Below are 14,483 nucleotides of genomic sequence, written 5' to 3' on the forward strand. Positions count from 1 at the left end.
TTTACTTGAGAAAGCCTGAGATCATTTTGAATTGTCTGGTCTTGAGATATTTATCAAGCAGGGACCAGTACTTCTTAGAGAACCATAACTGCTTAACAGGTGATTTTTCCTGACTGTCATCTGCAAAAGTGCCACCTTTGACAGTGACACAAAGCAGCAGCTCTTAGCCTTAGTGGTTTTAAGCAATTCTAATTGTCCTCACTGTTCCCTCTTTCCTATCACAGAATCGGAAGACTTTTTGATGGTACAGAGCCCATTGTTTTGGACAGTCTCAAACAGCACTATTTCATTGACAGAGACGGACAGATGTTCAGATATATCTTGAATTTTCTACGAACATCAAAACTCCTCATTCCCGATGATTTCAAGGTGAGGGATTCATCTTAAATTACCAATAGCGTAAATATGTGATTTGTTTTGATATGCTCCAAAAGATATTTCCAGCTCTACATTTTTAACATATACCAACTCTAATGGCATCCGAGGTCTCTCTCATGGTTATACTGTCTTCAAGAAACAGAGTATATGGTCATTAAGTTTTACACAACCGAAAGAGGACTGCTTTTTATTTGAAGAATTGAGTCACAATTCATTTTAACACATTGAAAATAAATTAGTTAAATTCAAAGCTTATTTCTGATAAGTCTTAGTGAAGCAGAGAATAAAAGGAAACCTCCTTAGCTTAATAAAGACTTTTTCTCCCAGAAATGTAAAGCAAGCCTTATACTTACCAGTAAAATTTTAGAATTATCCCCTTTTAAAGTTACTGACAAGTGTTAAAGTTGGTCCTACATGGTGCTGGCAACTCTAGGCAATGAAATTAGACAAGGAGAACAAATAGAAAATGTTAATATTAGAAGAGAGTATACAAAAATGTTATCTCTGTAGCTGTTAATACTTCTCTAAGGAGAAGATTCTAAAGAATCAACTAAATACTATTAGAACTAATAAAGAACTCATTAAAGCATCTACATTCAGGATCAATATGTTACAATCCATAGCTTTCCAACAGAATAGCAAAAGTCAATCAAGATATAGTGGGAAAATATACCATTTACAATGACAACAAAAATTATAACACCTAGCAATAAACTTGAGAAATACGCAAAGTCTGATAAAAGAAAATTGCAGATTTCTCCATACAAACCATACAACTTTAAAACAAGAATGAAGGGACATTCTGTGTCCCTGAATGGAAAGCCTCAATATTGTTAAGATGTTGGCTGTGCCCAAATTACCCTATACATTCAATGCAAAGGCATTTAAGTCACAGATTTTTTTTTTAATGAAATTGCACCCATTTATAAAGTTTGTGTGGAAGGGAAAAAATGCTCAAGGATAGCTAAAAATATTTGGTAGTGATAGTAACGGTAGGCAATGGTGGACATCAAAACATACTGTGGTGCTATAGTGATTAGAAAGTGTGATCCTGGCAGGGCTAAAAATATGCACGTAGATCAACAGGGCGGAGTAGGGTTCAGATATGTGTGTATATAGGAATTTGATATATTATAGAGGCCGTATTTCAAACCAGTGGGAAAACAGAGGAATTGTCAGTAATTGGTTCTGAGACAACTGGGTACCAAGACATTTGGGAAAAGTGTACTATCTCATAAGTTCATCAAAATTCCAGGAATAAACATAAAAATTAAAGCTATAAAAGTATTAAAAGAAAATAACAAGGAATTTCCACAAGCATAATTTTCAGGCAGAGAAGGCCTACTTAAGCAAGACTTACTACCCAGAAGGCATCCTTTAAAAAAGAAAAACAAATGTTGCATTAAAGACACCACATACACATAAAGAACAAGAGTCAGACTAGAAGAAATACTTGCACCAAAAAGTAATATCCATCATAAAAGAGCTCCTGAAAATCAATAAGGACAACCCAGTGGAAAACATACTGAAATTTAAACAAAAATTTTCCAAAAGCATAGAAATTGCCATAAACATTTGAAAAGATGTTCAACCCCTGTAGTATTAAAGAAACAAAACTTAAATGAGATACCTCTTTTTATCCATCAGATTGGCAAAGATTAAAAAATTGGTAATATACAGTGTTGGGGAATATACAATGTGGTTGGGAGTGAAAGCTATTAAACATTTTTGAAGGACAATTTAGTGGTAATTTAAAAATTTTTAAACAGATACACTCTTTGATTTAGCGACTCATGTCTATTAGTTTATCTTCCAGAAATAATACACAAATAAGCAAAGATATATGTACATAAGATGTTTAATGTAGTTATATTTGTAAAAGCAAGAAGTGGGCTCAATTTTAAAAATGTTCAACAATGGCAGATGGTTACAGATATTATAGAACATTCATGCTGTGAAATAGTTGATGTGTGGTGGGGGCGGAAATCACCAAGATTTTATTCAGTGAAAATATTAAGTTGCAGAATATGTGTCGTAGGTTTCTGTGTATGTAAAAAATGATGCGTGTGTGTTTGTAAATAGAAAAAGATCTGGAAGAATAGACCCCAAGTTAACAGGAGATCAGGGGGCCTCTCATCCCGCCTCTCCTTCAGGACTTTGAACAGTGGGGCACGTGCCGGGATGATTAGCCAAGTGGAAAAGAGCGTGTAAAGAGTCGTACCGTGTACGCATTTATCTTACATGAAAACAATACACATTTGGCAGAAAAGTAAGAGAGGAAGCGCCGCAACTAGTGCTTGCAGTTCCCTGCAGCCCTGCAACGAGCCGAGGAAATGACTGACCCCGCTGCTCCCCAGCCGGCGGCAGTTCCGGGGGCCTCTCGGGGGCGCCCCTCGGGCGCTGAGCGTGATCCCAGCGTTTACAGACGCGTGAAGCTGGTTCGTGCAATGAAAGCCTGCAGCTTCATCAGCGGTGATCTTTTCCAACTCAGGAAGGACGACGTATTGAGAGGCACCAACACGGCCCCTTCCTAGACGGTTTTCGAGGATGCTCTTAAACGTGTACATTCTTTTCTCTACCCGCCAACTTTCGAGGCCCTTTCCTGCCTTCCCCTCCATCCCTCGAGCCACGTCATCCGTCTGGCAAGCGTGGTCCTAGCGGCCGGAAGGGAGTCTCCTACCTGCAGCCCTCGCTCCAAACCTGGGGCCGCACCTGCTGGGACAGGACGGCAGAGCTGGCGGGAACAGGGAGCGGTGAAGAAAGCGGCCGGGGGCCCTAGTGGAGATCGGAAGCGCGCCGAGGTCTGCACTGGGCACAGGGCGTGAAGGATGGAGTCGGGGAGGGGAAAGGAGCTGCAGCACATGGGCACCGACGTCGTCTGCAGTGACCCGGCCTCTCATCACAGCGGGCGCCCCGCTGCCGGGCATTGGCTCCCCAGTAGGTCCGGGGGAGCAAGAAAGCGAGTAGAGGGAGGGCTGAGTGTGTGACAGGGCAGCGGCCAGAGAGCCATCTGTTCCTCCCTCCCTCCCTCCCTCGTGTTTTCCTCGACGGCAGGCAGAAGTGGGAGAGGGGCTAGAGGAGAGAAATCTCACCTTTTGGTCTATGTTAAGGTGATTGCATTTCCAGATGCCCACTCAGAACCTCTGCCCAGGTTGTTCATTGGCTCCTTGAACTTGAGCTGTCCAAACATGAGCTGGCCAGTGCCACCTCCCACTCTCCCGCCACCAGCACCGGGAAACCTGCTCCTCTTCCGTCGCGTCCTGTCTCTGTGAAAGTACCAGAACCCACCTCCCTGCTCTAAGCCGGACCATCCCACATGCATCCGTCATTCCGGATACTTCTCGGATCAGTCCTCCCCTCTCATACGCCCTCCCCAGTCCAAGGCCAGAGAGCTCTCCGGGTGACTCAGAGTCCCATCCTTTCCCTCTCTCGTCCTCTCTCCATGTTGAAACCAGGGGACACTTTTTTTCATTACCTTTTTTCCCTCTTGAGATCATTGTAGCTTCTCATGCAGTCGTAAGAAGTAATAGAGAGATCCCGTGTTACCAAGTTCCCCCCAGTATAACATTGTGCAAAATTATACTTCAGCCTCACAGCCGGGATGTACAGCCCAGGTGCAGAACGTTTCCATCATGACGGGGGTCCCTCCTGTTGTCCTTTAAGAGTCACAGCCTCTCCCTCTCCCCCTCCTCCATCTCCCACCCCATCCCTCACCAAGGGACTCCAAACATAGTGTATCGTGACTTGCTCCTGCTTAAAACTCTGCAGAGGCTTCCCAGTCCTGGACCATAGCACCTCCTCATCAGAGCCCACAGGGCTCAGGAGGTTCTGGCCCCTGCCCACCCTACCCGGCTCCTCCTCTGCATATACGCCATGCCATCTGCTTGCCCCACCCAGAGCAGACCGTTCCTTCTGTCTGATGCTCTTGGCCTGGCTTTTATTTGTCACTTAGGGCTCAGCGGATTCATCACTAAGCTGTCCTGTGTCTGGTCTAGCTTAGATTTGCCTATACCTTCTGATTCTGTAGTCACACACAGTATATATATAATTTTTTGTCTCTGTTGTTTAGCACTATACACCTAGCTGTATGTTAACAAGTGCTTTCAGCTACAAGTGTTGAAATAGTCAGTCAACAGTGCCTTAAACTAATGGAGATTTGTTTTTCTCACATAAGAAGTCAGAGGTCCATGGTTGTTGGCAGTGGTATCTGCTCAGTGATGTTATCAAGGACAAGACTCTCTGTCTTTTTGTTGTCTTCCTCAGTGTTGACGTTTTGGCCTCATGCTTGTCACCTCAAGGTCATAAGGTGACTGCCACAGCTCCAGGCATCACATCCTCATCCAAGGCAGGAAGAGGGAGGGCAGAAGGCTTATAACTCACAAGACTTTGTCCTTGTTGGAAGATTCCTAGTATACTAACTCGCTGGCTAGAACTGAGCCTCCCTGAGCTGCAGAAGAGACCTAAAGGTGATTTTTTCCTTTTCAGTCTTTATAGTGAGAGAAATGGACAATGGCTCTGGGGAAGCTAGCCTGCAGTACCTGTCACACTGGCTTAGTCCTGAGCGGATGAACACGTGGATGGATGAGTAGATTGAATGAAGTGGGTCTCACATTCAAACCGGATTCTGGTTCATACCTGGGCAGATACTTCCTTATATTTGAACTCTAGGTATTTTGTGTGTATATCTTTACTCTTTAACTACTTTGTAAGTGTGTCAGAAACAGGGGCATTTTTATGTTTTTTTAAAGGACATTGTGTGTTGGACACATGATAATTGCTTAGTATTAATTTAAACGTAGCAGAAAAAGGTAAAAAAAAAAGTCATAGGAGACTGGAAGCTAACTATAAGTAGGCACTGAACTTCTATTTAAAACCATATAGGACTAAATGGAAAAAGTAAAACTTGTATGTATATAATATCATCATCCTAAGCTACTTACCAGGGTAATATTAATTTATAATTCCCATGATTAATAGAGATGCAGGCTCCAGGAAATACAAAATAATTTATGGGGAATTACAGTTCGAAAATGGTAGTAGCCGTTCGTTTTTAGCTGCATATGTTCCAGACACAGAGCTAGGGGTTTGAAACACAGTCAGATGTGGCAGGCATTATTTTTCCTCCAAGAACATTCAGGTTAGATGCTGGAGGGAGAAAAACCCCTACATGGGAGTTCACCTGCGGCCGATTGCAGAGGACAGTCTGCTGAGGACTCACCCAGTCACCCCCGCTGGCTAGGATTGAGCTGGCGCTTCTCTGCACCTTTGTGCTCCCTTGGGATTTGGAAAGGACCTGCTGTTCTTCAGAACACACCCTTTAATTGGCTATGGGTTTAACCATAGCCCACGCTCGAGGGAGAAGACAAAAAGCATGTCAAATGAAACTCACTTAGGGCCCTGGACTGTTTCCCACGAGCCTCTGGGTGACGGGCTGTAAATCACAGGGAGTCTGGAACCTGGAGGAGCAGCAGAAGGAAGCTGAGGTTCAGCTCTTGGGGATGATGATGGAGCAGTTTGTGCAAAATCACAGATATAGGCACACGCAGCTGAGCGCTCAGTCTGCCCTCTCTTTCTTCCCCGCCAGTTTCTTCCCTGACCTTGGAAAAGGGACACGGCATTTGGCTTGTGGAGAGACTCTGACTGGATTTGCTGGGGAGCGTGTTCCTTGATTACCTGCTTCCTTCTCCAGCTATTTAATGCTGGGTTGAGCAAACGCATGAAATCTTGAAATCACAGCATCCTACGCCCCTTAAAATCTCATTTTGCAAATGTGCTGTCTGAGCTAGATACCCATTTAACAATTTAGATAATTTCATACTTCACAACACCATTTAAGTGGCAGCTGCGTGTGCCCTGCTCCCACTGAAAGGCGTTGGAATGTGTTCCCTAGATAAGCGATTGTGGAACTTCCCTGCGGTGTTTTATCATGGATATGACTGTCCCTCTTCCCTTCACCCCCACCGTACTGCCTTGTTCATGGTTGCTCTGTTTTCTGCTCACACCCACACACGCATGAGCATGTGTGCGCACGCATGAACACACGCACACAATTGTAATTCCCGGTACACCAGGAGTCCAGAGCTTTGGTTCCTTTTTTGATGGGGAACCACAAAATTACCTCTTTCTAGGCTTGTGTTTTGAACATTTTTGGAAGTGTCCTCCATGTTGCTAACATCTTTTGTGGTCTGGATGAATGTCTTAAAGAAAAATTTGCTGGCAGACAGTCCCCAACTTACCTCTCCCTGGCTTCAGTTTGAAAATCTATTAGTTATTTCAAAAAATCTTTTCATATTATAGAAGAAGTATATGTACTTTGTATAAAATTTGAAAATATACACAAGCAAAAAAAAGTTTGAACAGTATATCCCCACCACTCAGGGATTGCCAATGTTAAAATCTCTGTGTGTGGGCTTCTGGGTCCTCTTCTATGCTTATTTCAGACAGTTATCTCTACCTTTCCATTGTAACCAAATTGTATTTCCTCTAATACTGCAACCATATTCAGATTTCCCTGGTTGACCCCAAAATGCGCTTTCTGGGCGGTTTTTCCAAGCTGGTATCTGATCCAGGACTTCACTGAATCTAGGTCTGTCCCTTTTTAAAAATTATTATGTGGCAGAGCCCTTTTTTATATGATGCTGACTTGCTGAGGAGACAGGGCCAGCTGAGCTCATTCCTCTATCCTCTCATTTTCTGTAAAATGCAAGTTGCATCTGAAGACTTGATGGGTTTAAGTTAAATGTTTTGGCAAGAACACGTCTGCAGTGATGCTGTGTACTTCGTGTCACATCACATCAGCAAACACATGTGGTTGGACCACCACTAATGATGCCAGGACTGACCACTGGATCGGGTGCGATCTGGGTTCCTTTGGCAGCAACAGACGTGATCCCTGTCTAGCTCAGAGTTTCTCACCTCACATTATTAATGTTTGGAGCCAAGTGATTCTTTGTGTGTTGGGGGAGCTGTCCTGTGCATCGTAGGATGCTGTTTAGCATCCCTGGCCTCCACCCACTAGACACCAGTAGCACCCAGCCCCTCCCAGTTATAGAACTGAAGGTGCCTCCAGACACTGCAGAATGTCCTAGCTTAAGGAAAAGAGGAAGTATTCATGGGAAGGATTCTAGTTTATCTCGTAGGATTAGTGGGGAAATTCTCTCAGGAGTGGAAACAGGAGGGCAGCTCTGAGGGTGTCGGTCGTGGGAGTTTGCGGGCTTCTAGAATGCTGCCCCTAGCACGGCTCTGCCCCAGCAATGCCCAGGGTCTCTCTCCCCTTCCTGGGTTCTGCAGAGAGACCACCTGATTGGCTCACGTTGGCTCGGATGCTTATGCTGTAGCCAATCAGCTGGAGCAACACAGAATGGCTTCTAGGTATCCTTTCCCGAGGGTTGAACTTTTCTCAGAGAAGGCGGAGTAGGGAGCTGGGTAGACCCTCAAGAAGTTTCTTCTTCCCTAGTACCTAAGAGAGGGTCCACTCAGGACATCTGCCCCAGCCCATGGTCTCAGCTGCTGCCTCCTAGAATTTGCATCCCTGGTACGGAGACTGCTACTCACAGTACTCCTGCCGAGGCCCACTCCTTCTCTCTCAGGGACGCTCCCGCTGAGGCAGGACTAGCTGCAGTGGCCAAGGAGGACTGGGAGGCGGGCGTCAGCCAGCCCCGGCACCATCTCAGAGAGCATCTCTATCCCCTGCTCTCGCCACGCCCTACACTTAGACTCAACTCCTACAGCGTTGTGTCCAGGTGACTTGCCAAGCCAGGGTGTGGCTTCAGAATGCAGATGGATCTGCCTTCTGCTCTGCCCCAGGCAGCCCGTCATTACTGCCGGTGTGGCCTTCAGCCTTTCTGTAGCAGAGTCAGAGAGTGGGGCATGGAGACGGTGGCCGGGTAGAGGAGGGACTTTGCCACCACTCATGTTTCCCTTAACGGCCATCAGGTTGAATCTCAGGCTGGGCATCCTGCCCGAGGAAAACACGAGTGGTCGGGAGAGGCTGAAAGTCGAGGGCAGTGAACAGGGAGGAGGCCTCCTGGCCACAAGTATCAGGTGGTTGCAGGGGACAGGGAGCAAGTGGGCCAGGCCGTCTGGGCTTTGAGGAGAAGATAGGGGCTTGGGGGCGGGGAGGGCGGAACGGGCTTTCAGGATGAGGTTTAAGGCAGGGAAACTACTCTCTGATACTATAATGGTGGCTACCCGTCATTAAACATTTGTCCAAACTCATAGAATGTACGACACCCAGAGTAAACCCTCATGTGTGGACTTTGAGTGGTTATGATGTGTCAGCGCAGGTTCACAGGTTGTAACAAACGGAGTGCTCTGGTGAGGGTGTTGCTCTGGGGGCTGTTGCTCTGATGGGGGTGTTGATCGTTGGGGAGGCTGTGCATGTGGGGAATCTCTGTCCCTTCTGCTCAATTTTGCTGTGAACAAAACTGCTCTAAAAAGTAAAATCCTTTAAAAAAAGAAAGGAGGGAGGGAGGAGGGAGGAAAGAACACTAGCTCGGGGAAGTATTGCAGAGCCAGGGAAATACAGACTTTAGAGGCCCCCAAATCTCAAACTCTGAAAAAAACTGTGATAGGCCACTTCCTCCTCCTCAAAAAAAAAAAAAAAAAAAAACAATTTTTTTAGGAAAGTTTTGCAGGGATCTGGTTTTGTTTGTAATTATTACTCCATGAGTGCTGTTGTCGAAATGTAAACTGTAAAATCCGTTCGTGCCCCCTTATTTTCTTGGTGCCTCTTGTTTGCGGGTACATGCATACCCTGCCTTCTTGGGACCCAAGCGCGGACCCCACTGCCCCGAGCGTGGGCAGGAGAGCTCCTGGAGCCCCGGGGAAGGGTTGGATGTGGTCCTCTGGGAAAAGCCTGTTTGGGGCCAGGGTGCACGAGGTGGGCTGTGCCGCGGTGCGTGGGGTGGGTGCCCCGGCAGCTGCACGTAACCAGATGTCGAACACATGAGTGGCTGAGTTGCCCCTTGAGGGGAAGAACCTGCCTGCTACCATGTAAAACTTCATGTACATTAGGAGTTAAATACGCCTTTGAACTGTTTTGTGGACTAGAAGCCATGTGTGGTAGGCTAATGACCCCCAAAGGTGCCACATCCTAATCCCCAGAACCTGTGAATATGTCACTTTCTGTGGCAAAAGGGACCTTGCAGATGTGATTAAGTTTAAGGGTCTTGAGATGGGGAGACTATCCTGGGTTATCCAGGGGGGCCCCGTGGGACCACAGGAGTCCTTAGATGTGAGAGAGGAAGGCAGGAGGGTCAGGGTCAGAGAAGATGTGATGGAAGGGGCGGTGTGACTGCTGGCCGCAAGCCAAGGAGTGTGGCAGCCTCTGGAAGCTGGAAAAGACAAGGAAACTGATTCTCCCCTGGAGCCCCCAGAAGGACGGTGGCCCTGCCAGCACCCCGACTTTAGCCCCGTGAGACCCATTTCAGACTTCTGACTTCCAGAACTGTAGGAGAATTTATGTGTGCTGTTTTAAACCACCAAATTTCTGACAACAGCAGTGGGAAGCGAAGACGCTATGTATATCACTTTCCTCCCTGTAGGGAAAATGTCTTCTGAGTTTCAGATATTTAATCGAGAAATAAGCTTTTGAAACATGGCCCATCTGCCTTTTGGAGCCCACCCACATTTACCGTCTTGTTCCGTGTCCCCATTTCCAAGGTCTCAGTGTATACATCTGTAAAGTGAGATCTTGATCTTCCTGCCTAAAGATTTGCCTTTTGAAAGTCTTTAATTTTTTTTTTAAAAAATAAAAATATTCTAGGATTTCAAAATCATTTAGACACAATAAAGGGTCTGTGGGCATGCTCATTCTCCTTAGCTGGATATGAGCCTAAGCAAGAATGCGGTTGATGCTTTCTTAATTGGAGCAGGTAAGATCGCACGGGAGCAGAGCAGAGGGCCGGTATCTGGTACGCTGGTACGTTCTGGAGCTGCTTTGCTGAAAGCAGACATGGATGCATGGATTCACTTCCTTCAGAAGAAGAACTGGGGCCAAACCTGCTGCAGCCCCAAAAACTCTGGCCCATTTCCACCTCGTTCCTTGGGAACAAGAGTCCGAGTCATCTAGAGTTTGTAAAAGCCAAAGAGAAGAAGGTGGACATCATCAGATAAGAGCGGAGGCTTCAGGAAAAAAAGACTTCAAAAGACTGACAGACCAGAAGAGATGAACACAAGGCCAGAAAAATCTAAGAAGAAATGGGATAAACCCTTAAAAAATGTGAAATTTAGGCAGTAAAATTAAATGATCCTGACTGAGGAACGAAAGGAGGCCGAAGTCTGTAAAGAGAGCGGCCATGGGGACTGAGTCTGTCTGCAGAGAGTTCTCTGATGAGTTGGGAAGTGAATCGGGCCCTAGGAAGTGGAGAAAGACGGATGTAGAGGCGCCAGCCAAGAAGACAAACGGCCAGCGTGAGCTTAACCGTGCAGAAAATGGTAACAAAGCAAGTGAGACCTTTTCAATCTCGGGCTGGGGGCTGGCAGCACAGGGGGGCGAGTGAGCGTGGGGAGCTGCTCAGCCGTCCTCCTGCATTCGCTCCCCCAGCACACTGTGCTGGAGACCAGCTGGAACAGCATGGTGAAGGACTTGGAGCCAGGGTAGTCAAGAGAGTAAAAGAACACCTGCAGGTAGTTCAAGGCCAGGCCCGTGAGATGACGTCCCAGGTGCAGGATGACCTTAGGGGGAGCCCTTTTCATCCTTCACTTTCATGACCCCTAGCAGAATCCTTCAGATGACACTGAGCAGGGCCAAGTCTGATAAGGGCCAGTGTTCCCTTAATTTTCTAAGAGCAGATAACGATGGCTGTGAGCAGCGCTGTATAAGGGAGGTGCTGTCAGTCCGTGGTCAGACTTGAGTGGGCTATCACACGTGAGGCTTGTGGACTCAGCAGGGGAAAGAAGGTGGGAGAGGATTCAGAGTCGGCGTAGGGGGACTTGTAACCCAAGTCTCGTTACTTTTGGGTAATTGGACAGACTGGTAGATCAGGGCTCAGATGCATAAAGTCTCGCTTCCTGTTGTTACCATTTTCTGCATGGGTTGGGTATTTTCAGACTGAATAATACTAAGACCTGACAGTTGTCTTCCAATGTTTGAAGGGTTAACATGTCAAAGAAAGATTAAGATCACTCTAATCCCAGGGGCTGAATTAAGAACAAATAAATTGAAGTTACAGGGAAATTCAGGTCATTCTAATGAAGACATTTACAACCATCAGAGCTGTGAACAAAGTAAATACTGTGCCTTGTTAAGTAGTAAGCTTCCCATCACTGGAAGCATTCAATCAGAGGCTGAATGGCCACAGTGATGTTAGAAGGGATTCCTCCATAGGGTCAGGATTGGTCAGGAGGACTGCTGGGAGTACCTTTAAGGTTGAAGACTTGATGGCATATTTTCACCAGAGTCCAGGTTCCTCCTTGTGCTAAAACTTCTGATTAAATCTCACAGGAGAATAAACAGCAGCAGCAGTTCTCTTGCTTGTGTAACTCTCAGTACTGTTTTTAAATCTCCTGGAGCTGTCACCTTGATAAGTAAGTAAGGTACTGAGGTTGGAATCTCACAGGTGGTGGGCTTCAAATACCGCGGGGGGCCCCAGTAGTGGCGACTGGGAGGAGCCTCAGTTCTGCTTAGTTCTCAGCTCTTCAGACCAAACTGTGTCTCCTGTGAGTCCAGAGGCTGAGCAGGTGAAAGGAAGGTGGTCAGAGCAGTGGGCTGCCCTCCTGCGAGGAAGCAAGGCTCCTGTGGCTATTGCAGAAAAGCGTGTGACAGCTCAGTGTTACAGCTCAGTTGTGACAGCAGCCTGGATCTGGGCGAGAGACAAAGCAGCACTCGGAGAGTTGGAAAACTCAGGTTTATTACGTCAGCGGGCCCAGAGGAGTTAATACTCCAAGCTTTGGACCCCATCTGTAGGTTTACACAGACTTTTATAGGCTGCCAATTTACACTTTGTGACATCATATGCAAATAAGGTATAACAAAAGTTGACTAATTAGGAACAAGCTTTATAGAAATGGACCCATCAGGAGTGAGAGAAATAACCAATCAGGAGTGAGCTCCATTCAAATGACGCACTACAAATGGACCAATCAGGAGTTAGCTCAGGGAACCAATAGAATTTTAGGGGTAAGTTCCACTTTCCTAGAAGTAAGCCGGTTCAGAGGCAAAAAGTGAGATAAAGCCACTGGGCCGTGGAACTGGGTGGTGCTGGCAGGAGAGTAGTGGCCTGGCCTGGGGGTCCTGCTGGTCTTTTAATGGAGCTTCCCACCTCATGGCGATGGAGGCAATAGGAGAGGACAGAGTCAGGCAGCCCTTTCTGCTGATGAGTCTCAGCCTGGCCCAGGCTTCTCAGCGTAGAAGGCAGGTGATCCAGCTAGAGGCCCCCTCCTGCTTTCCGGCCTCTCCACGCTGCCTTCTCTAGAAGGCTCGAATGATGCTGCTGCTGCTGTTGACTTGCAAGAAAAAGAGCAAAGTGCCAAACAAAAGCAGCTCTTCTGCGGTTCCCCGCTCCCCGCGCTCCGTCCCGGGCACGCGGCACGCAGGCCCCGGCTCTCCCGCAGGCCCAGGCACCAGGCAGCGCCCGCCAGCTCCAGCCCCTGGAAGGAAGGCAAAATGCCTGTGTCAGTTGATTAAAATGTTCTCAGTCAACGTGTCTGGACAAGTATCCACGTACCTCACAGCCAGAGATGATTGTGGCCATAGCTACGTTTAGACACAATATTGACCTGCTGATAACATTGTTCTAAGTGGCTGCCTCCCCCTTGTCCTCTTCTGTCCTCCCATTCGATGGCTTCTGTGTGTTTTAATACCTGTTTGCTAGATTCCTCCTTTGATTCAGCAGATGTTTTTTTTAAAGACAAGAGGAAGAGAAACCGTGCCCAGAGACAGGGCGGCTGCACTTTCAGAAGGGGGCCCATTTCCCCTCCTGCCCCTCGTCCAGCAGGGGTCAAGGCCTAGTGTTGTTCGCCTCTCTCATTCTGCGGTGCAGGCAGCTGGCTGAGGGCAGGGTGTCTCTCCGTCACATGCCAGTTTAGGTAAAAGCAGGAGGCGGGCCTTCCGGGCGCCCACCCACCAGCTCTGCACCCTGCTGCCACCACCGGGCTGCCCCCCACCCCGCCTCCTTCAAGAGGCTCAGGAGCTGCCCCTGCAGGTGCTCTGCTTTGTCCCCCACCTCTCAGCCCACAGACGTGTTCCATCCAGAGAAGGTCAGGTGGATCCTCCTCACCCACACTATCAGACTTTAAATACCCAAAGGCATTTTCCTACAGAAAGAGAAAGGTCTTCAGTGAATCCTTCCAAATCCTAGTTTTCTCATCTGCAGAATGGGAATAAGAACGGTTCACTGGCAGTTATGAGATTACAGGTCTTAATTCATGGAAGGCACCTAAAGGGTCCCCCCGCCCTTTAATCCCCTCAGCTCCTATTATAATCACTGAACGAATGAATGAACGAATGAATGATGAGCGAGTGGGTGCAGACTGGGTCTGTACAAATGTGTCATACGTGATTTGGTGGCAGAAATAACAGCGGTGAAAAACCCACCTCTTACATGTGGACATCTTCACTGCCTTCCGTTTATATTTTACACTGTGAAATACTTTTTTTCCCCTTCAGGACTACACTTTGTTATATGAAGAGGCAAAATACTTCCAGCTTCAGCCCATGTTGTTGGAGATGGAAAGATGGAAGCAGGACAGAGAAACTAGCCGCTTCTCAAGGCCCTGTGAGTGCCTAGTGGTGCGTGTTGCCCCAGACCTCGGAGAGAGGATCACACTCAGCGGCGACAAGTCCTTGATAGAAGAAGTGTTTCCGGAGATCGGCGACGTCATGTGTAACTCCGTCAACGCGGGCTGGAACCACGACTCGACGCACGTCATCAGGTTTCCACTAAACGGCTACTGTCACCTCAACTCAGTCCAGGTACAGTGTTGTCATACACCGTGTGGCATCAGATGTCGCTCTTAATGCTGTCACTCCCCCTTGCCACCCCAGGGTGCCTTTCCTCCCGGAAGCTGGCGAGCTCTCATGTGTAACACTTCTGTGGGTAAACTAGTCACCCCTTTACAGCACTGTCACCCCACAAACACACACTGAACATCCACTGTGTGCT

The 14,483-nt window shown here is 47.3% G+C and overlaps 1 protein-coding gene across 4 annotated transcripts in view; it reads left to right on the forward strand.

Annotated features, from left to right (window-relative positions):
* KCTD1 (potassium channel tetramerization domain containing 1) overlaps positions 1-14,483 on the forward strand; it is a 158,192-nt gene that overhangs the window by 139,327 nt on the left and 4,382 nt on the right. For all 4 annotated transcript variants that reach the window (XM_064481529.1, XM_064481530.1, XM_031439029.2 and 1 more), the window contains exons 3-4: positions 225-369; positions 13,988-14,293. In XM_064481529.1, coding sequence (XP_064337599.1) covers positions 225-369; positions 13,988-14,293 — 451 coding nt within the window. The remainder of the gene's footprint in view (positions 1-224; positions 370-13,987; positions 14,294-14,483) is intronic.

Source organism: Camelus dromedarius, chromosome 32, assembly GCF_036321535.1.
Source record: "Camelus dromedarius isolate mCamDro1 chromosome 32, mCamDro1.pat, whole genome shotgun sequence".
Taxonomy (NCBI): Eukaryota; Metazoa; Chordata; class Mammalia; order Artiodactyla; family Camelidae; genus Camelus; species Camelus dromedarius.